A 20,658-nucleotide genomic window follows, 5' to 3' on the forward strand; every position below is an offset into this window, starting at 1 on the left:
AAACTAATCTCTTTCGGTTTTTATGTTTGAGTCAGTCCAAACTTTTGTGGGAATTAGGACCCTATTCTGTGATGATCTTTTAACCACCTCGTGCTTAAACATTTTTATTCAGTGACCTTAGCGGCGACGAAAGACCCACACTTGGACCTGGAACGGCCCTGACTTATCTCACCTGATTCTCCAGAAGTTTTCAACAGATCAGGTTACACTGGGCCGACTTAACTCCATCTAAACTCGAACCTAATCTTGACTGCAAATTCCTCTTGTCATTGGCATTAGATCAGGGAAACGAGACTTACACTCAGGACTTCTTACTCTTTTTACCAATCTTGCTGATCCTGAGTGGCTAGTTCATTTTTAGCTAGTACCCACCTTGTACCTAAGCCTTTATTCCGCCTTCATGCATTCTATTCTTCAGTTTCATATGTGCAGATATGTGCAAAAAGTTGGAGAGGAAATGATCGACGCAGCCTCTTACTCGTAATCGTGCAAGAACAATCAGGAACAACCAGCTCCAGAACAATGAGAGGAGCAGTCAGTTGAGAGCAAAGGAGCTCGACCACAGGGCACAGATCATTCCGCGTATTATCTCCTTCTCTGTCACTTCATCATATATGATCTCATCAGTAAAAAAAAAAAAAGAGAGGAGACTATATGTATATTTACCATTTTATGAGATCATCGATAGAGAAGGAAGACTAAATCGGTCAGATGCCCTTTTGAGTTAACTCGGTCAGAACTAGAACAAGGAGAGTTGGTACCAATGGTGGGGAGCAGAAGAACAGTCAAAGCGACAGCTCCAGAAGTCAGCAAAACGAGTGAGAGGCTGTGGACGTCAATGGATCCATTCTCTCTTGCTATTTTGCGCGATATCCTGCATCCACATCAAAAATTGGTAGCCCCTAAACACTCTTTTGACTCACTATAAATTAGCCTGTTCATACCTAGCCCGTCTACCCTGAATGATGTTTTTGACAAGAGGATCACGACACTTTAAAACGAATATAGGGAGTTCTGTCTAGAAAGTGTGCCTTTTCAGGTTTGAGATGTGGAGTATGGAGCCGATCTTTGAACAGTGATCAGCGAAAGTTATGGTAAAAGTGTGTGGTCCTAGTCGGTTGCTTATATGGTTCAGAGATTTGAAGTTAAGGTATGGTTATTGACGATTAGGAGAGTTCCCACACTTTCAAACCTTTTCCCTGTTCTTGATACTTGCCTTGTTCGAGGACAAACAAGGATCTAAGTATGGGGGAATTGATATATGGTGTTTTTGACATCATTGTGTATATGCTTTCTAACTTGTTTTCGTTGTTTTATCGAGCTAGTCTAGTCTTTTTAGAGTCATTTCAGGTCTGGAGAAGATAAAAGAGCTTAAGGAATATGCATGAAGAAAAGAGCAAGGATTGGAGATTTCCCCTAAAGAACAATCCGCAGAGCAGTCTGACGGACGATCCTACCAAGAACAGCCAGACGATTGTTCTCGATAATTATGAAAATTTCCATATCTTCCAAAGATTTGCCCTAGTTGCCGATTCTCCACTCTGAAGTCTATGGGATGGGCACCTCCATATAAAAGCGACCCCTATCTATCTTATTTCTTTATGCTAGTTTTTGGCAAAAAGACCTAGACCTATTCTTGGATATTGCTTTTGTAAGGGAGACGACTCCTATTCTTGACAGAGAAGATCATCCTGAACCCCATTGTTTTACCTTTGATTTACATGCAATATTATTCAGTTATTATGTCATGTTCATCTTGTGTTATGGCTGAGTAGTCGTTTAGCTTGTCTAGGGTTCTAGGGTGTTACACGCAAGGATACACATAAATAAGCACTTATCGTTTCTTCGTTCATTCTAGTTCTTAATGCTAGTTCTAACCTGATCACTTATTGTTAGATCTTAGGTCCGATCACCCACTAACCGTGTAGCAGTCTACCTGATATCGAATGAATGAGCTGAACATCTCTAGCCAGTGAAAGTAGATGCTAGAGTGTTCAGTGAACTTATCGGACTTGATCTCTATAGCTTGCGACCGATCCTTGATCCAAACGACAGTTTAGGCGTCAAGGTCGGACCGCAAAGGGAACAGCACCACGACAGTGGGCTGTTCTACTAAGAGTGATCCGTGTTCTAGATCGTGTCTTAACGAGCTTGAATAAATGTTTGGCTAAGTTTTAACACCCGATGAGAAATCCTAGATCAGCTTATTCTCAATATCGAATCTAAACCTTTTAAAATCTTTTACTTTACTTGCAAGTCACTACTTAATTCAAAACCCATTTTAGTTTTAGCTAAGTTGAAAATGCATAAGAATAAAGTGTAGACTGGTCCTCTGGATTGAATCTCAATTACTACAATTATCACTGTTAACTTGACAATAGGAAATGTTCAGTTTTACTGTGTCAATAAGTAATACTGGTACAGCACAGGGACTGAGGCTCTCCCTCACATATCCTTTGTCCAGTAGGTCCTGAACTTGCCTCTCCAATTCTTTGGTCTCTTCCGGGTTCACCCTATAAGCTGGTTTGTTTGGCAAAGCAGCTCCTGGTATGAAGTCTATTTGGTGCTCAATGCCTCGGAGTGGGGGTAAACTGTGTGGAATCTCTTCTGGGACACATCTTTGAACCTGTCAAGAAGCTTAGTAATCTCTGGGTGAAGAGTTAACTCATCAGAACCTGCACTCAAAAGCTCCTTAAAGATCATTAGTAGCATTTTGTGTTTGGTAGCAGCAGCCTTTCTTACACAGCTAGGCTGGATAAGTAAGTTAGATTTAACAGACTTCTCTTTCTCTTTAACCATTTGCAAATGAATTTCATGGACTTGTGCTGGTGTGAGAGGTGCTAAGCTTATCTTACGCTTATCATGCATGAATGTATACATATTAGTTCTACCATCATGGTTAGTTTCTCTATCCCACTGCCATGGTCTTCCTAACAATACATGTCCAACTTGCATAGGTACTACATCACAAACTACTTCATCGTGATACTTACCAATGCTAAATGGAATGGTCACTTGTTCTTTAATTTTAAGCTCAACCTTATCATCTAGCCACCTTATTCTATATGGATGCGGATGCTTAGTCTTTTCTAGGCCAAGTTTATCTAACATACAAGCACTAGCAGCATTAGTACAAGACCCACCATCTATGATAAGATTACATACCTTGCCTTTTATGGTGCACCGGCTGTTGAATATGTTTTCTCTTTGGATGGTCTCGGCTGGTTGCACTAAGACACTAAGCACACGCCTGATCATCAAGCTCTCTCCCACATCGGCATATTCAACCTCCCCATTACTCTTCTTGAATCTCAGGTATTTCTTCTTCATCACGAGATTCATAGCCATCATCAGTGAGTAACATAACCCTCTGGTTTGGGCACTCTCTTGCCATATGCCCTCGGCCTCTACATTTGAAAACAGTGATGTCTCTGGCACGTTGGGGATTAGTAGTTTTGGCTGGCTCGTTTCTGGTCTCCTTAGTGGGTTCAGTGGAGCGAGGCTCACCTTCCGTACGAAGCATTGCTTCGTGGACCTGTTCATAACGGATGGATGTATCCTTACCCTTGGAGCTCTTCTTTTTGATGTGATGTTCAGCTTGGGTAGCTAAATGGAACAGGTCCTTCATGTCGGCATAAACCTGTCTTCCCACCTTGCAACTTATTCTCTCTTGCAACCCATCAATGAACTGAGCCATGGTAGCTTCTTCATCCTCATTAAGGTCCAAGCGGTTTCTTAACTTCTCAAACTCCTCATAGTACTCCTCCACCGACTTGCTACCCTGCTTAAGTGACCTAAACTTTCTTTGCAAGTCTCTGTGAAAGTGTTGAGGCACAAACCTCTGCCTCATTGCGTCTTTCATATCCAACCAGGAGTCTAGCTGCCTCAGATTGCTTCTCCTCCTGTCTGAGCACAACCTATCCCACCAGGAAAGCACATTTTCTGTGAGCTGAGCTACTGCCAAAGCAACTCTCTTAGGACCCGGGTGATTATAGTAGGCAAAGATGTGATCCATCCTCTTCTCCTAATCAAGATAAGCTTCTGGATCAACCTTTCCAGCATAGCTTGGCGCGGTCATCTTGATGTGTCCTGGTCCTTGATTATAGTTTTGTTGGCGTGGAGCTCTATGTAGCGGTAAGAAGTCTTCTTCTTCAAACCCTTGGTTGCGGTTTTGCCAGCGTGGGGCTCTTGGCCGGGGTAAGAAGTCCTCATCTTCTTCATCTTCTTCACCATAGTCATCATGTTGTACCCTTGCTCTTTGGTTTGGGTTAGGACCGTGTTGCTGCCCGGTATCATCACCAGTTCGTTTATCATCATTGATGCACACACCTTCCCCGCGGTTGTCTAGATTGGGGTTCAAAATCCTATCAACATTCCTGACGGCTTGTAAGGGAGGCCTCTGTTCAACTCTGGTCATTTTATCCCCAAGGTCTTGGCGCATTACCCTCATTTCCTCTCTCAAGGCATGGAGGCCTGCATCATGGTGGTTTGCTCACTCGATTCCCCCATGTTGGTTGCTAAGTAGTACCTTTTTGTTTTTTTTTTTTTTTTTTTTTTTATAAAGTTTGGAGTTTAAAGTTTTGAAACTTTATTTTCCTATTTTTTTTTTTATAAAAACGAAATAAGGAAAGATTTGTTTGCAAGCAAAGTTTTAAAAGAAAGTTAATATGCGGTTGACAGAAAAAGAAACTCGACCAGAATGTAAAAGATCTCGACCAAAAATTTGGAAACTATGATATGCAGCAATGCAAGACACGATCTTAGAATGAAGATGAATCTAGGATGCAATAAACTCGACAGGATGAAGAACAATCGAAGAAAGCAATGCAAGACACGATCTTAGAAGGAATATGAATCTAGGATGCACTAAACTCGACATGATGAAGAACAATCGAAGAACATCTTTTTTTTTTTTTTTTTTGAAAGCAAATCGAATGAACTAAAGGTGCAATAGGATAGAAAAAACCTGATGCTGAAGGAACTTCAGCTCTGATACCAGAAATGATACAAGCCTAAGCTAACAAAGGCTATATGATTCCCAAGCAAGAGAGAAGGAGCCGATCTAGCACAAGGGTGATCCGGTTTTGGACTGATCTAATCAACCAAAGGGATCTGGACATGAACGGATGGATGGATCGAAGTGCACCACACAAGAGATGGAAAGCTCGTGATACAACACAGGGTTCTCAAGGCCGTGGAGGTACTGGTCTCACAAGGCAATGAGAGAGGAGGCGAGTTCTTGCTAGAGAGCTCTAGGGTTTTCTTTAGAAGAAAAGTTTATGTTTATTCAAAGTCTGCCACAAAATGAGGGTTTGCGAAACATATAAATAAGAACTAAAGGAACAAGCTCCTTAGGTCACGAAATATAAATGAGAAACAAAACTATAGTCTAAAATGAAAACATAAGGTAATGACATAAGTCTTCATAGCCTTGGACCGAGATAGCACTTAGGAAATGTGTAGATCAGGTTGTGGCCTCGTTAAAAACCTTCCTCCGAAAAACCCATTTGGGAAAAAACCAAGAGCAAGGAAAAGAGCACACACAAAGGGCTTGGCCTAGTTTCTAGATCCATCCAAGAGTCTTGCTAGGAAAATTGATCTTCTATGGTAATGATCATCAGGTTGTTGTGGCCTTGTTTCGGAATGAATGGCCATATATCTTCACTTGATGCTTGATTCTTCTCAGCCAGTTCACTCTTTAGCTCATCTTTCTTCAAGCTTGAATCCTCAACCTGTCCAAGATCAGAAGCAAGTATCATGCTCTCATTAAATTTATGTTGAAGTACTTTAGCTCTTTGTCTAGTGATAACTCCCTTGAATACGGTTGGTACCGGCGCTAGTGGCACGTCTTGAACTGTCTCTGGTTTGGTTATGTTGCTGATCATGTCCTGAATATCAGGTTCAGTTAAGTCTGGTTCAAGCTCTGGTTGAATGTACTCATCAGTTAGGTTAATATGCTTGTTTGGGAGGTCAGGCGACTGGCAGGAAATGTCAAGTCAGCTTTCTATATTTCTCATAACACAAACCTGTAAATTTGCACATGAAACAACTCAAGAATTTTACATTTTTGTGTCGTAATTAGTTTACACGCGTGATAACTTTTTCCAAAGGAGTACTACATCACATTATCAAACCAATTGATTGATCTTATTAATAAATTAGAGGGCTTGTCGCGCGCAAGGTTAATGACTTTCCATTTGTATTTTTGTAAAATTTCGTGCAAGATTTGTAAAATTTGGTGCAAGATTTGTAAAACATCATGGTCTTCATTTTGTCACCAGCTTGTTTCATATAACTATTTTATTTATTTGGGAGTTCTGTGTGTTGTAATGAATTATTTTAAGTTCACCTTATATTTTATTTGAAAATACTGATCAACTGAAGGGTGTATGAAAAAAAAGATGAAATATTGACAATGTTAGATTCTCAAAAGAAGAACAAGCTACTTTGAAGAGGTATTTTAACGATCTACCAAAAAAACATATATCTTTACCTCTATAAAAATATATAGGATTGATCGAAGATTTTTTTTACAACTTAAATTTATTTTTATAAAAAAGGTCGAACATTTTATCTTTGACGGGTTTCTCCACTAAAGCTAGGAAACGCTATTCTTGTCGTCTCGTCACCTCCATCTCCGACGGTCCCTTTTCCATCACAACAAGCTTCGTCTCCGTCACCTCTACCGTAACTCAACTTTGTCTCCAGCATCCTCCACGATAACTCACCTCCGTCTCTGTGTTTCTCGACAAACCCGAAATCAATTTCACCTCATTCACATCCGGATTCAATTTCAAGCTACTCTAATATGTGAGTCTTTAATCTGTGCTATTCGAGTTGTTGTTATGATAGATTAATTGATTGCATGTTGAGATTTTGGAACCCTAATTCCCAATTTCATATAACCTAAACATGGGTTTGTGGTTTCCTTGATTGTATTGGGTTTACAGTCTTTTTGTTTGCCTCTTATGTAGCCTTTGATGTGTAGCAGGCGTGGGAAGAACCCTCTTTGTATGGTTTTGGCTCCGACAAGAGCACTTGCACGTCAGGTTGAGAAGGAGTTCAGGGAATTTGCTCTAAGCTTGGATACTATATGTCTTTACGGAGGTACACCGATGGGACAACAAGTGCGGGAGCTCAACTATCGTGTTGATGTTGTGTGATATCACTCAAATTATCATAATAGTGACTTTGCTCTCTTAAATTAGAGGTTCAATTGTAGTACTTAGGGATAAAATCCATATAGAGCGTGGGCACACAATAGACTTTAGAAATCAATTAAATCAAGGTTAAGCTAGACTTTAGAAATCCATATAAATCAAGGTTAAGCTAGGCAATCAATATTAAAGCAGTAAACAAAGCAGTAAGCAGGGTGAACAAGCCAGTTGTTCGATTGATTGATTGAGGTTTGTAAACAATAACAAAGAAAGTGCTAAACCTAGAGATCTATCAATCAAGAGATTCAAAACTACTATTCAAGGATGCAAAAGGTTTTACAGGAAAGACGTGCTATTTTCCCATGAGAAGTATTGTATCCTTACATATGTCTCCCAAACTATTCCCTCATCCCAGATGTCTCCGAAATAAAAGTTCGAAACTTATTTCCCCGTGAAACTCAATTCGATATTGGTTTAGACAATTTTCAGTCTATTCGCAAAACCAAACCCAAAAAAACTCAGAATTGGAACCGAAACCGGCTCGAAACTGAATATTTACCCAGATTGACCTGACCCGTTGTCCCTCCCTCTTTAAAATCAGAAACGACTTCCCCTATGAACCCAAACCCTAAAACTGATTAATCAACTATGATTCTCTCACCCCCTCCCCCAATTTCTGACTGTGAGAGTAAGGAGTGATGTCTGGGTCTTCAAATGTCGTGTCTGAAGCTTCCTCTGGATCATCAAATAGGCGTAGAAGAGGTAGACGATTTGTAGGTGTCCTGAAGAATTGTTAGTGTAGTGAATCTGTCGTTCTATTGATGTCAAAATCGAATACCAGTCCTTACATGAGATATTTTCGATGTGTATGCTGCAAAGAAGAAGGTAATTTAGTTGTCGGCTCACGATTAGTCTCGTTTCAGAATGTTGTTAAATTTTAGCTAGAGAATGATGATTGAGTAATGCTTTGTTGTGTATGGGTATGTATGTATAATGATATTTTAGCTGGAGAATGATGAGCATAGATTCAAATGAATAGATGAGGCAATATTGGAGGAGTTAGAATCACTTGAATGCAAAAATACAAGTATTGAGCAAGAGGTGAAAGAGATTGCAAGAGAGAGATTGGTCCTTGAGAAGGAAATACTTGATCAAGTTGAGGAAGTGTTGGCTGAAGAGAAAACAAAGATGAAGAACATGATGGTTGTCTTAATCACTAGATCTGAAATTTGTGTTGGGTCGATGGTGCTTCTCTCCTTCAAGAAATGGTGAAGAATATGTCTATGTGTTCTTTAGTTATGAACTTGAATCTTTGTTTGGTGTTGTAAGAATTTGAATCTCTGTTTTATTGATGATCTTTAAAAAATTGATGACTTGTTTTAGAGCTTTGTGGTCATATGCATTGAAAAGAGGTAACAAGAAATGATTAAAAACAATAAAGCCGACATAAACATAAACAAGATAATGTTTATTAAATAGATGCCACCATTCCTAAAGCCACATTCAAAAGTTACATATCATCGGTTTGAACAAAAGATGATACAAAAACCAGAAAAGCCGAGACTCCAAAATCACAAAAGCTGAGACAAAAACAACAAAAGTCAAGACCACCATCAACACATATCTTCATCTTCATATCCATGGATGATATGACAACCAGTTGGAGAAGAAGTTTGAGAAGGAGTTTGAGAAGCAGCTGGAGAAGCAACATGAGAAGGATCAACTCCAGAAGCCTACCAAAAATGAAAAAGAACAAACCTGAAATTAGTAAATATGTGTTTTGAACTTGCCAATGGTGAATCAGAAACTGAACAAACCTGTTTTTTAGTTTGAAACCTTGAGTTGTGATCAGGTTGGCCACATATTCCCCAGTGCATAGTTCTCTTCTTATGTTTTGGTTGTTTCTTGGTTGGAGACTCATTAGCAGGTTTTTTTCTTTTCTTGTCAGCCTTATAGTCAACTTCTTCCTCCCCGGTTGGTCTGGATCAGTGATATTCCACGAATTTTACTCATTTTTAGCCATGATATATAGATGTTTTAGAGACTATTATATGTATTTGAAGTGTGTTTTAGAGTGTTTTCAGGTTCATGTACGTTTTGGAGAACTTTGGTGATTTTGGGGCCTTTGGAGCCTTTTGAGGTACAGAACTGCACAAATGCGTCAGATGTTTAGCTATGGATGGAGAGCTTCTCCCGGTGCGATTGAGCCCATGTTTGTATTCAAGATAGAGCTTTGAGTTAGCTTTCCAATGCCACTGGTTTGAGGACAATTCAACGGTTAGAGTAGAAGTTATGCCTGATTTACGGAAGAGTGGTATGTCTGCCTCCGAGATAAAGCTGTCGAGGAGACGAATGGAATGTCGGTCGACGGTGCACCCTTGGTGTCGATAGAAGGTGATCCCAGAAGATGGGCCGAGCCTATTTCAAGACCGACTGAAGACCAGAAGCCACCACAAGTTACCAGAATATCCCTGGACGACCTAAAACCCTATGTATGTGTGTTTCTAAGCCATTGTTGAAGGCTACGCTTTCTTTTATTCATTGTTCTAGGTTAGGAGAGAAGAGATGAACTCCTTCAGAGTCCTCTTGGAACTCCTTGGTTTCTTATTTGGTTTTATCTATTTTATATCTATTCAGTTTATGATTTCTGTGACAACTATCATGTCTGAGTAGATCCACCAGCTAGGTTTAGGGATTTTATAGGGTTTGGATGAACTTGTAATTTATAGAATTGCTAGGTGATTTATTGTACCCTTCAATAGGATTGTCATGAAAGCTTGCATTCTAGAGTAATTAACTAGGATCATGATTCTAGGTGTTGACAACTGCGAGAGTAGGCTCATACCTGATAATAATTATGCTGAGCTAGGTTGTTAGGCGCATGCGAGAGCTGGTCTAGGCATCTAGCGAACAAATAGATTTGGACGTTAATGCTTGTCTAAGGAAGTGTTGATCGACACTCAGACAATTGTATCGATCGATTACTAGTCAATACTATCGATCGACACTCGATTCTTGTTCACATGCGAGAGCTGGAACATAGGACTTAGTCATCTGATTAGTAATTGCATGCGAGAGCTGTATTACTTGCTTATTGGAATCGAGTTCTAGGATCAACCCTTAGCATCTATAGATTGAGTTCTTATAACTTGAATGAAATCCTAAGTCTAGCAACCATCCTTCTATCACAAACAAACTCCTGATTTACTGCTTTATTATTTATTACTTTATATATTATTTGACTAGCATTGTCTGAAGCTAAGTCTATTGTGTGAGATATCGAGTCTCTGTGGATACGATCTTCAAGTACTACAATGAACCTCTTATTTGTGAGAGTAGCTTGAAGGTTAATTTGAGCATATCAATCAGATTGAATATGGACGTCCGGAGCACTCGTTTCAAGCCAAAACCGAGCACCTCTCACCCGAATAAGGCCATCTACATAGTTTCTTCTCCACATAGCTATTATGAACCACTTATACGAAGTTCCCAGCCTTAAGCTTCTTATGAAAATGATTCCATAGGCATGCTCACAAGGAATACCACAAATCTTAAACTTCATACACGTGCAAGTCCATTTATCCAAGCTGACACGGTAAGTACATCCACCAAACTACACTTAACCAAGTGCACAAAAAGAGAAAGAGAAGCTAAATCAGAGAGTCCTATTCTCATATCTCAAATAAATTTCAGCTTCTGTGTCTGCAGCATCAGCATCAACAACAACAACATCTACGACATATTATAAAGTGCGTCAATGTCGGTGATAGAGCTGTGGGCAAAACTTTTATTCTTATCTCCTACACCAGCAACACTTTTCCCGCTGTATACATTTCTCCTGGACTGGCTTTTGTTGGTGAATGTTGTCCTCGAGCTGTCACTGACATGAGGAATCTAACATTGATAAGTATAAGAAGTCCAATGTGTATTCTTGCAGATCTAAGAGAAGATAAGAGATTTCCAATGAATTATCCAGGTGCTTGCACTATCTCTACAGAACATGTATATGTTTCCTTACTATTATTCTTCAATTGTATAATCAGAAACATTTATTAAGAATGAAGAATTTATAACCTCAAAACGATTGTTTCTTTTCTAGGGTGAAGACTAAGAAAGGACCTAAGAAAAGAGATATTCGTATATATAGATTGCAGGTCAACCACCAGCTAGATGCGACGGTGACAGTTGTAAAAAAAGTGGAGAAGATAATAACAGCACCTACCTTTTGATCAGTTATGAGCATCTCGAGGCTCTCGAGGCCCATCAACTCACCGCCATTTGACGGTACTCGTCTCCTATAAACAAAGAAGACGATTGGCAGCCTGAGAACAGTGGCCGGGTTCAACTCTGAAGCAAGAGCTGATAAGTTATCATTGCTGCTTACTGTGATTGTGAGTGAAAAATAGCAAGGAGGCTGTTTGAGTGATGAAATTCTTGATGTAGACATGATTATTTATAGAATCAAATTAGAGAAAGTCGGAAAGAGCAAGAGTTGGAAAATTTAATGTTAAGTAATGGAAGGAGGGTCTTGGATCGTAAATGTAAAACTAAGGATCTGAATAGTAATCAAGGTTTTGATAACATAAGCGGTGCGGAATTAGAGTGTGGTACGGTCTAACTTCGGTTCCTGCGGTTTCCGGGATGAGTGCGAATTTAGTTAAAAAAAGTAGTGCGATTTTGTTAAAAAAATAGTGCGGTTTTGATATAAAAAAAATTAATATATTAATACGATTATAGATTTTTTTTTCTGCTAAGTGAAAATTTCAAAATAATATTCTTTTTAATATAATTTTAAATATTAAAATTAATTAGAAATAAAAATTATAATATATATGTTCTTGTTAATATATATTTAACTACTAAAATTCTTTTGAAATAAAAATACAAATTAAAAAATAATTTTAATATTTTTATTTTAATTAGAAATATAAAATTATTTGGGTATTTAAGCATTTCATATCATATTCAAAAGTTATAAAAATGTGTACAATTACATAATCAATTAAATTAACATATATATATTTTTTAAAAACCGACAATTTTACATTAAATCTAACACTATTAAAAGGAGAATAACAAGCCTCATGAGCTATGCCACCTAGGATCAGAAAATCAGCCACTAATATTGCGACAATCATCCATGTCATCTTTGTATAATATTGATTTGGGCTTCATGTTCATGTTTTGTATTGGGTTTCTATTTTAACTTTTCTTATTTTGTTTTGGGCTTCTTGTCCTTGCGTCGATTCATTCTCTCTTCTCTCTTTGATGATTACGCCGTTCTTCTTTCACATTTCGTCTTCCACATCTTCGATTACTCTTCTCTCCAAATCCGTTTCATCTCATACTTTCACCACTAACTACTCTAATCAGACCTTGCTTGAACTCATTCAATGGATCCTTTTCACATTTCTCTCCGTTTGTCTATTAATAGATCTATTTCCTTAGCTTATGTCTAGATTAATATTGAAAAGCTTCTCTCAGACAATCATCCCGATGGAACCCAAAAGAAACGCTTCAATCTCCAGCGACCACAAGACCAACAAGAAGACCGTCGCCTCCTCCGCAACTGCGAAACCAAACGGGAAGTCCACCGCTTCTGTTCCCTGAGACGGTGAAGAAAACGATCTCGACTCTCTTCTTCTGCGGCGACTACGATTCGGTGGCACATTATTTTCAATCGCCCATGATGAGGTCATTCAGACAATCCCACGACCTTCTGTTCAATTTATCTTCACCGTCTTCTAAAGCACAAGGGACACAGTTTTGTTATAAGGTCATCACACAAATACTCTTTTGTTAGTCGAGATACAAAACAGAAGCCAGAATCATAATTAAGTCAAATCAACAAGGAACCCAACATCAACCCTCTGCATACGTTCATGATGACAACAAGAAACTACTCTTCAATTGGCTCCATACACTCCGTAATCACCTTCTTCTTCTTCTTTTTTGTTCATGCGGGATTATGAGATTTTTAAGATTTCATTGATACTTACTTTGATTTGTTTATTGAAGGATCTGAAGAAAAAAAAATCATTGATGAGGTCATGGAGATAAATGATCAGACTGTTAAATCTCACAATATGGATGAAGAAGAAGAAGGTGATTAATTCTTTAGCCAAGTTCACCCATTTTTTAAAAAGTAGTAAGAGGAAAATCAAAATTAACTATCAGATTCCTGCAGTTTCCATTGAAGATGTACCGGATGTAAAAGAGGAGAGCGCTGTGCTTGAGTTTCGCCTTAACCTTCTCCAAATGATTCATTGATTTAAGTTATTGGTCGTCCCATCCTCTTATGACCACTCATATGATAAGTATAAAAGTTGAACTGTTGTGTTCCTTAGAAAAGGACTATACATGCATCTTTACTCCATGTTTTATAACGGTGTCCTCAAACGTTGTAATCTGGCGGGTTTCATCTGAACCTCTGTTCGATTCTTGGATCTGACATCTGATCTTTTGTCGCTTTCCATGAGTAGAAGATGTTGCAGATGCGTACAAAGCCATCGAGTTGGAGCTTACATTGGCAATAGCGTATTTCAGCAATGGGTATGATTTTGTCATCAATTCTTTGTATCAAGGGGTGAAATATTTTTCTCGGTTTATTTATTTATCTGTTTTGATGCAGAGAATGCTTCTTATAATTTGTGATCTCAGGAAGAGGCTATCAAGCTACATGACCCGAAAAGGAGGTTGGATTGCTCAAGGGTTCTTCAATGAGTGAGATTTCTGAGCTCAAGAAGCAAACAAAGATATCGTATGAGAGTCAGCTTAACCGCATCACAGATATGGTAATTTCTGTCATAAAATTGACTTCATTGTTAATTTCTGCTCTCCCTGAAGGTCCCATGGTATGTGGCTGTGCTTTATTTGTCAGTACATTTAAAGAATCAGTAGATTACATTGTGCTGTTTATGTCATGTAATGGGTTTTTAGGCATCCCTTACTCTTTGCGGCGTTCCTTAAACATTGTTCATGAGCTAAAAGCCATGTTTGTTAGTTCATATTTAGTTTTTTTTTTTGTTTTTCTTTTACTGTTGTCCAGCTTGAGACATAGCTGAAAGAAACGGCAAAGAAGATGGAGCGGAATACTTGAAAAGCGGAAGAGAGCATATGAAGTTCTGAAATGGTCAAGCGATGAGATTAAGAAGCTGAGAAAAAAAATTGGAGAGGGCGAAAATAGACAAAAGGAGCTGCAGAAAAACAAACTGGGGAAATGCATCAATCTACAATTGAGAATCAATCTATAAGTGTTCTCACTGAACTGGTAAAATATATCAATCTGTGGTTATAAAAAGCTTCGTCAAACTCTGATAAGGTTTATCAACAAGAAGACAAAGTATAGCTAATTACAGATGCACATATATTTCTTTTTCCACTTTTGATGCTGAACAAATTTGACTTTCGTTAATTTTTATTTTCCTTGATTAAAACGGTTTAATCTTTGTACTTACTGGTCATTGCTGCTTGGTTGATCAAAGCTAGAAAACTAACCTTTACAGATATTGAGTGTGAACTTCTTCATGTTATTATCGTGTCACACTATACTGTATTTGAAGCACTGTTTGTATAAAGTTACAAGAATATAGTACTGCTAAAAGAGCTAGAAAAAGGCGTTGCAGTTGCACCTAATGAATCAAAGTTTAAGATGATGATAGATGAATGCAATTGAAGGCAACTATTAAATTTATAAAAAAAAATTAATGTTTATGTACACCATGTACATATACAAACAACCTCACAAAAAAAAAATTGATTTCAATTTTATATTTTATAAAATGATTTTTAAACTACGTCGACTTAATTTTAATTTTCATATAACTAAAACTGTAAAAAATTAAAAGCAATAATAATGACAGGTATATGAATAGCTATTAATTCATCAGTCTCCGCGACCCGAAGACGTTCAAAATACCATAATCATAAATTACTAAATGAATTATACAGTAATTCAAAAAATAATTGACAATTATTACACCATTGATTCCAATCATGGGTAAGGATTCATCGAGTAGAGTTTGAAAGTAGTAGTCTTTGTGAAAACTATGTCTATAAGATTGAAATAAGAGCATTTGTGAAAAAAATTAAATGAATTAAGCAAAGTATGCTTCACATTCTTTGTCTTAATTCAAGGAGTGTCCCATTTGTTGATATTCGAATATATGATCACTTATGCATGTTTTGTGGAAACTAAGTTTCCCAAATTGAATCAGTAAAATATGCTACATATTTTTATCGGTTTAACTTCTAAGGCATCCGTTTTGATGATATTGAAATATATTAGATCCCTTACGTATGTTATTTATTTTGATTAATAATATCCACTTGGTTTTCCTTTATTAAAGATTCAGTGTACGAAAACAAGTTCACTTTTTGATTAAGATCATTGTGAGTTGATGAGACGTGACTATCCATTATCAATGTATAACTAACTCCTTTCAAATGTAAGAACATAATATCTCTTTTGTGGTCAAATGAACATAATATCTATTATGATAATTTTTCATAAAGTAATATATATTCAGACAAAAGGTTATAAAATATTATTATATAAATGGTTAATTAATTAATGCATAAGTTAAAATTCACTTTCTTTAAAATGATTTCAGGACCAATTATTTTATAAATGGTTAATTAATTTATGCATAAGTTAAAATTCACTTTCTTTACAATGATTTCAGGATCATTGATGTAGAAAGTGAAATAAATTATATCTACATACTTTTGATAAATATTTTAAGCCAGTGCATTATTCAAAACTAGAAAAGTATATTTAGTTTTTATTCAAATCTACAATATTTTTTATTTTATTTGAAATTATTTATTTTCTTCAAAGATTTTTATTCAATAATATAAATATATTTCCTTATTCTAATTATATTATAATGTGTATCTAAACTATAATATCAAACAAAACTATTGTGTATTTATTCTCTTATATGTAACTATTTAATATTTATGTATATAAATGAGATAACATTTTCCCCATTGAAATCTATATCAAACATAACAGTTAAATTATTGTATCAAAACGATTAAAAAAATATATATATTATATAAACTTGGCGCGTAATGCCAGACAATCCTAATTGTTTAAAATACACAAAACAAAATTAATGAGTAATTTAAAATAATTTTATAATTGTTTAGCTACTTATATTTTCACAATATATTATAATATTTATAAATAAAATAAACATACTAAATATATAATCAAAATTTAAATTTAATCAAAAATCTCGGGCGTAGCCCGGGCCGGTCCTTGTTAATATAAATTTAACTACTAAAATTCTTTTGAAATAAAAATACAAATTAAAAAATAATTTTAATATTTTTATTTTAATTAGAAATATAAAATTATTTGGGTATTTAAGCATTTCATATCATATTCAAAAGTTATAAAAATGTGTACAATTACATAATCAATTAAATTAACATATATCTATTTTTTAAAAACTGAAAATTTTACATTAAATGGTAGTAACAAGTAATTATGGAACACGCACATCTATTTTAAAAATGACATGATTAGTATAAAGTCAGTTTACTGAAATGAGTTGTGCTCTTAATTTAATTAAAATAATACTATGATTAGTAGGTAAACATATTAAATACATAGCTTAAATTTAATTTTTAAAAACAATCTATTGTTTATTTTGTTAAAATATTTTTCGTTGTATTTGACATTCAACTGCACACTAATAATTGTTTTGCTAGAATGTGAATATTCACAATTTTCCCAACAGTATGCTTTAGTATGTATTAAAATAATAATAAAGAAATAACGAAGTGCGTTATTTAGTGAAAGTAGACCAAACAAAAAAAAAATTGGCAAGTGCTAATCTTACACAAAACGTCCCGCAGTCGTGTAGTATTGCGACTCATTTTTGCTTGGTTACTAAATACGTCTTTTTGAAAAATTGGCAAGTGTTTAAAAAAAAAAAAAAAAACGTAACTGAAATACGCTTTTACTAAGGGTTTGATTGGTTGAACCTGTAGCTTTCTATTTTTGCTCTAAGATTTAGGTTTTAAATTTTTAGCTTTGGGTTTAATTTATTTTACTGTAGAAATTTTTCAGAACACTAAATAAAAGCTCTAGAGAAAGCGATTTTTAAAGTTAACATATTTTCTTTTTAATGTTTTTGCTTTGGATTCAATTTTAAAAATAAAAGCATGATTGATTTTAAAAATGGCTGTAAAAATTAAAAGTTTGTCTACAGCTTCTGAAATAAAAGCATGATTGCTTTAAAAGATGTCTACGGACACTACCAATCACCCCCTAATGCTATTGATTTGTAACACATTGTAGGGTCCACTATAACACTGTCCGCATTTACAAAAACGTTGTCTCCATTCATACACTTAAGTTACAAAGGAGGATTGATGAGTCGCCGCTATTTCGTAAGTTAGTGTTTGTTAGGGTAAACGAGGAGACAAATTTGGTCTCAAAAAGATTCCACAGTCGATGCAATCCAGTAGCGGTGGAGATAAATTGTCGAATTGGGCCTTTAAAGTACACGGTCCATAAAGAACCACTGCTTGCAAATACGTTGAATGGCCGAGGTTGAACATGCTGACGTGTCACGATTTGCCCTTCCGGGAAGATGTAGCGCAAGGAGAAGAGAGAACATTCTCCTTTATATATATATAGATTGATGTTTTTAAAGGAAGGTTTTTGAAGGATTTCAAAATTTACTATAGAAAATAGGTTTAAGATTTTGATCAAGTGTATAAACTGATGTCTTTCAAGGATGGTTTCTTCTGGGTAAACCTCCTAGTGTAGCATCTACTGAGGGTTGAGGGCGGATACAACTGATGGACTGCTCATTTTCATTAGAAGTTTGTAATTTAGGTTTTGATACAGCAAAGACCAGTCCCATGCATACTATACATCGAAGATCTACAGTAAAAAGAAAGAGAACGTCTCTCTAAACCTATTTTCACTCTCGAGCCCACTGCCCTCACTTCTCATGTTTTAGTGGCCGGCGGCGTTCTCGCCGCCCGGTCGCCCCCGTCCTAGATCCCGCTCAGTCTAGCCTCTCCCTGCTCGCCTCCTTGCTTCTCTGTCATTTTTCTGCTTGGACCTGTGGATTTTTGCCCGAGAAGTCTGGTGAATCTAAACTGAAACGTGGGCGTCCACGGTCTCCCTGGAAGTTCCGGCGAGGCGTTCTTAGTCATTTGTGCTGTAGCTGCCCTCGATCTCCCCTCTTGTGACCCGTAAGGAACATATCTTTGTCAGATCTGCTTTTGTGAGACTCCTTCGGAATGTCGGAGTGTTCGCTGCCTCCATTTCTCTGATCTGTCGTCTTGCTCCTTCGGGTTCCGTAAGGTGGTACTGAGGGTCTCCGTAGAGCTTCTCCTCTCAGATCTGAGAGAAAGGTGGTGTTGAGGTAAACCACTGAGGACCACTGTTCTTTTAGTCCATCTGACAACTACCATGGAGTGCTATGTGAACACTTATAGCTCTCTTTCTATCTTGTCAACGCTGCTGCCTAGGGTTTTGAGGACAACCCGCTGTGACAGTGTTCCTCGTTGGAAGGTGGAGCTCTCACTTCTCTTTTTTCCGCCTGTTGATGTGGAGTTTTAATCAAATTCCATCTGTCTGTTCACTTCCATGTTTGTATTCCTCCGGTGAGTACTTCGATGTTCACCCTTGATTCTCCGTCACATCTCTAGGTCGTGTGGCTGGTTTGTGGAGCACGATTGTACCGCATGCACTTGATCTGATTCTACTTTTCACCTTCAGTGTCGTTGTGTTGGGTTAGCTCTTAATCTTTCATCGTGTTAGCTGGGGATCTTTTCTCTCGGCGTCCTCCTCCACTGGTGTTTCGGGGCCGTTGCCAGCCGCCTCCGTTGAAGCCATCTGGAGCCACCTCCGGTGAGTATTCGTCTGAACTGTCCTGGTCTGCTATTCTCCAATTCATCTCGGTGATTGAGAAGTGTGTTGTAGAGAAACTAAATGATATCTTGTGGTCTAGTCTCCGTATTAATCCGATAGCTTGACTTCCTGTTTAGCTTTGAAATTAATTTTTAGTTTCTTAGGAGATTTAAAAAAAAAACAAATTGCAGTCCTTAAGAACATAATTGCTTTATAGCATATTTTGGTTCAATCTCATTGTAACCAAAACTTCATTTTAGTAATGAAATTTACATTTTTAGGGAAAAAAAAGATCCACTGTAAGACCATTCACAATGGACTAGTTGAATAATATTTTCAACTGTTGAACTCTTTTAGTGAAGGTGTTGAAAAAGCAAAAAAAAAAAATAAATGACGTGGATTAATTCATGTTGAATGTTTTCAATTAGTTGAAAAGTATAAAGTGGAAACCACAATCATAGTTTTTCATTAGTTATTTGGTGAATGAAATTGCAAAAAATATTAATACTTCCTAACTATTTCATATCAATTATATTTATAACAAATTTATTTATTTATTTAAATATTTTATATAAAAAATTCATCATTTTGTATGTGTTTATAAATACAAACTTTTACATTTGATTTGGACATATAAGTTTTAATCATAATTTTTAACTATTTTTAAGAAAGTTTTGTTTATATCTTTAGACATGTTTTTAAATAAATAGATTTTTTTAAAGAAATTAACTTTACTAATTTTAGAGTAGTTAACTCTAAATTATCAACTATTTTTTATAATTTTAAAATTTTCAAAACTATTATTTTATTTTAATAAACATTTTGGTGAAATAAAAATAGATGAATATAATAATTTTTTCTTAAAAACTGTTGTAAATAGAAAAATTATATGTTAAATTATTAGATGGAAGAGAAAGAAGATGACGTGGCAGAATTGAAGTAAAAAATAGGGTGTTGACTTAGAAAACCAATGTATATGATCTAATAATAATAAAAAATTCTGCATATACCTATAAATCAGCTTATCGCCTTTTTCAACTGCTTTGACACCTTACCTAATATTTAGGCATCCCACAGATTTGAACACTACAAGAAAACAGCGGTATTCTGACGGACATTCTGACGAAAAATGAAATCCTCGGAATATCCCGAGGAATTTCCGAGGATATTCCGAGGAAACACAAAATTTGGTTTCCTCGGAATATACCGACGGAATTCCGAGGAAATATCAATCCGTCATATGAAATACCGAGGAAAAATGTATTCCTCGGAAAAAACAGATGAATTCCGAGGATATATTATAGCCGTTAGAGAGCCGTTGGAGAGCCGTTGGGGGATTTTAAAAATTTCGAAGAAATTCCGACGAACTAGCCGTTGGCGTCGGAATTCCGTCGGAATTTCCTCGGTCTGTCGGCAGGATTTCAACTATAAATACAAGGACCCTTCTTCCTCTTCATTCACTCCATATCTTCATCCTCCCTCTTACTCTCTTTACACACGAATTTGATTCATAAAAAACATTTCTTCTTCATTTTCGTTCTTGGATCGATCGACCTCATTTGGATCCGAACACGAGATTGCTTACGGAAGAATACCAACGAGGTATAACCGAATTCATGG

At 36.5% G+C, this 20,658-nt stretch overlaps 1 protein-coding gene and 1 long non-coding RNA gene across 3 annotated transcripts; one reads left to right on the forward strand and one right to left on the reverse strand.

Moving 5' to 3' along the window:
- Positions 1–10,652: 10,652 nt before the first annotated feature.
- Positions 10,653–11,682, reverse strand: LOC106323986. Of its 2 annotated transcripts, none has more exons than XR_001266685.1 (2): positions 11,380–11,682; positions 10,653–11,037 (listed from the first exon to the last, which is right to left on the reverse strand). XR_001266685.1 is itself a non-coding variant. In XM_013762021.1 (2 exons), exons 1-2 carry the CDS (start codon positions 11,602–11,604, stop codon positions 10,890–10,892), a joined length of 387 nt encoding a protein of 128 aa, XP_013617475.1. In that variant the 5' UTR covers positions 11,605–11,682; the 3' UTR covers positions 10,665–10,889. The 2 variants fall into 2 exon arrangements, 1 of the variants encoding a protein (XP_013617475.1); XM_013762021.1 differs by having other exon boundaries at positions 10,665–11,051.
- A 705-nt stretch (positions 11,683–12,387) lies between these two features.
- LOC106323998 lies at positions 12,388–14,358 on the forward strand. The gene is made up of 5 exons (XR_001266686.1): positions 12,388–13,084; positions 13,176–13,262; positions 13,345–13,709; positions 13,818–13,951; positions 14,206–14,358. It is a non-coding gene; the product is annotated as an uncharacterized LOC106323998 (long non-coding RNA).
- Positions 14,359–20,658: the final 6,300 nt, after the last annotated feature.

The sequence above is a fragment of the Brassica oleracea genome, chromosome C1 (genome assembly GCF_000695525.1).
Source record: "Brassica oleracea var. oleracea cultivar TO1000 chromosome C1, BOL, whole genome shotgun sequence".
Taxonomy (NCBI): Eukaryota; Viridiplantae; Streptophyta; class Magnoliopsida; order Brassicales; family Brassicaceae; genus Brassica; species Brassica oleracea.

What these genes read in the sequence shown, in the direction of transcription:
- LOC106323986 (XM_013762021.1), bottom strand. Translation starts at nt 11,604, where the DNA reads ATGTCTACATCAAGAATTTCATCACTCAAACAGCCTCCTTGCTATTTT. An exon ending in TGCTCATAACTGATCAAAAG is followed by an intron (nt 11,052 to 11,379) that starts GTAGGTGCTGTT and finishes TATCAATGTTAG; the next exon opens with ATTCCTCATGTCAGTGACAG.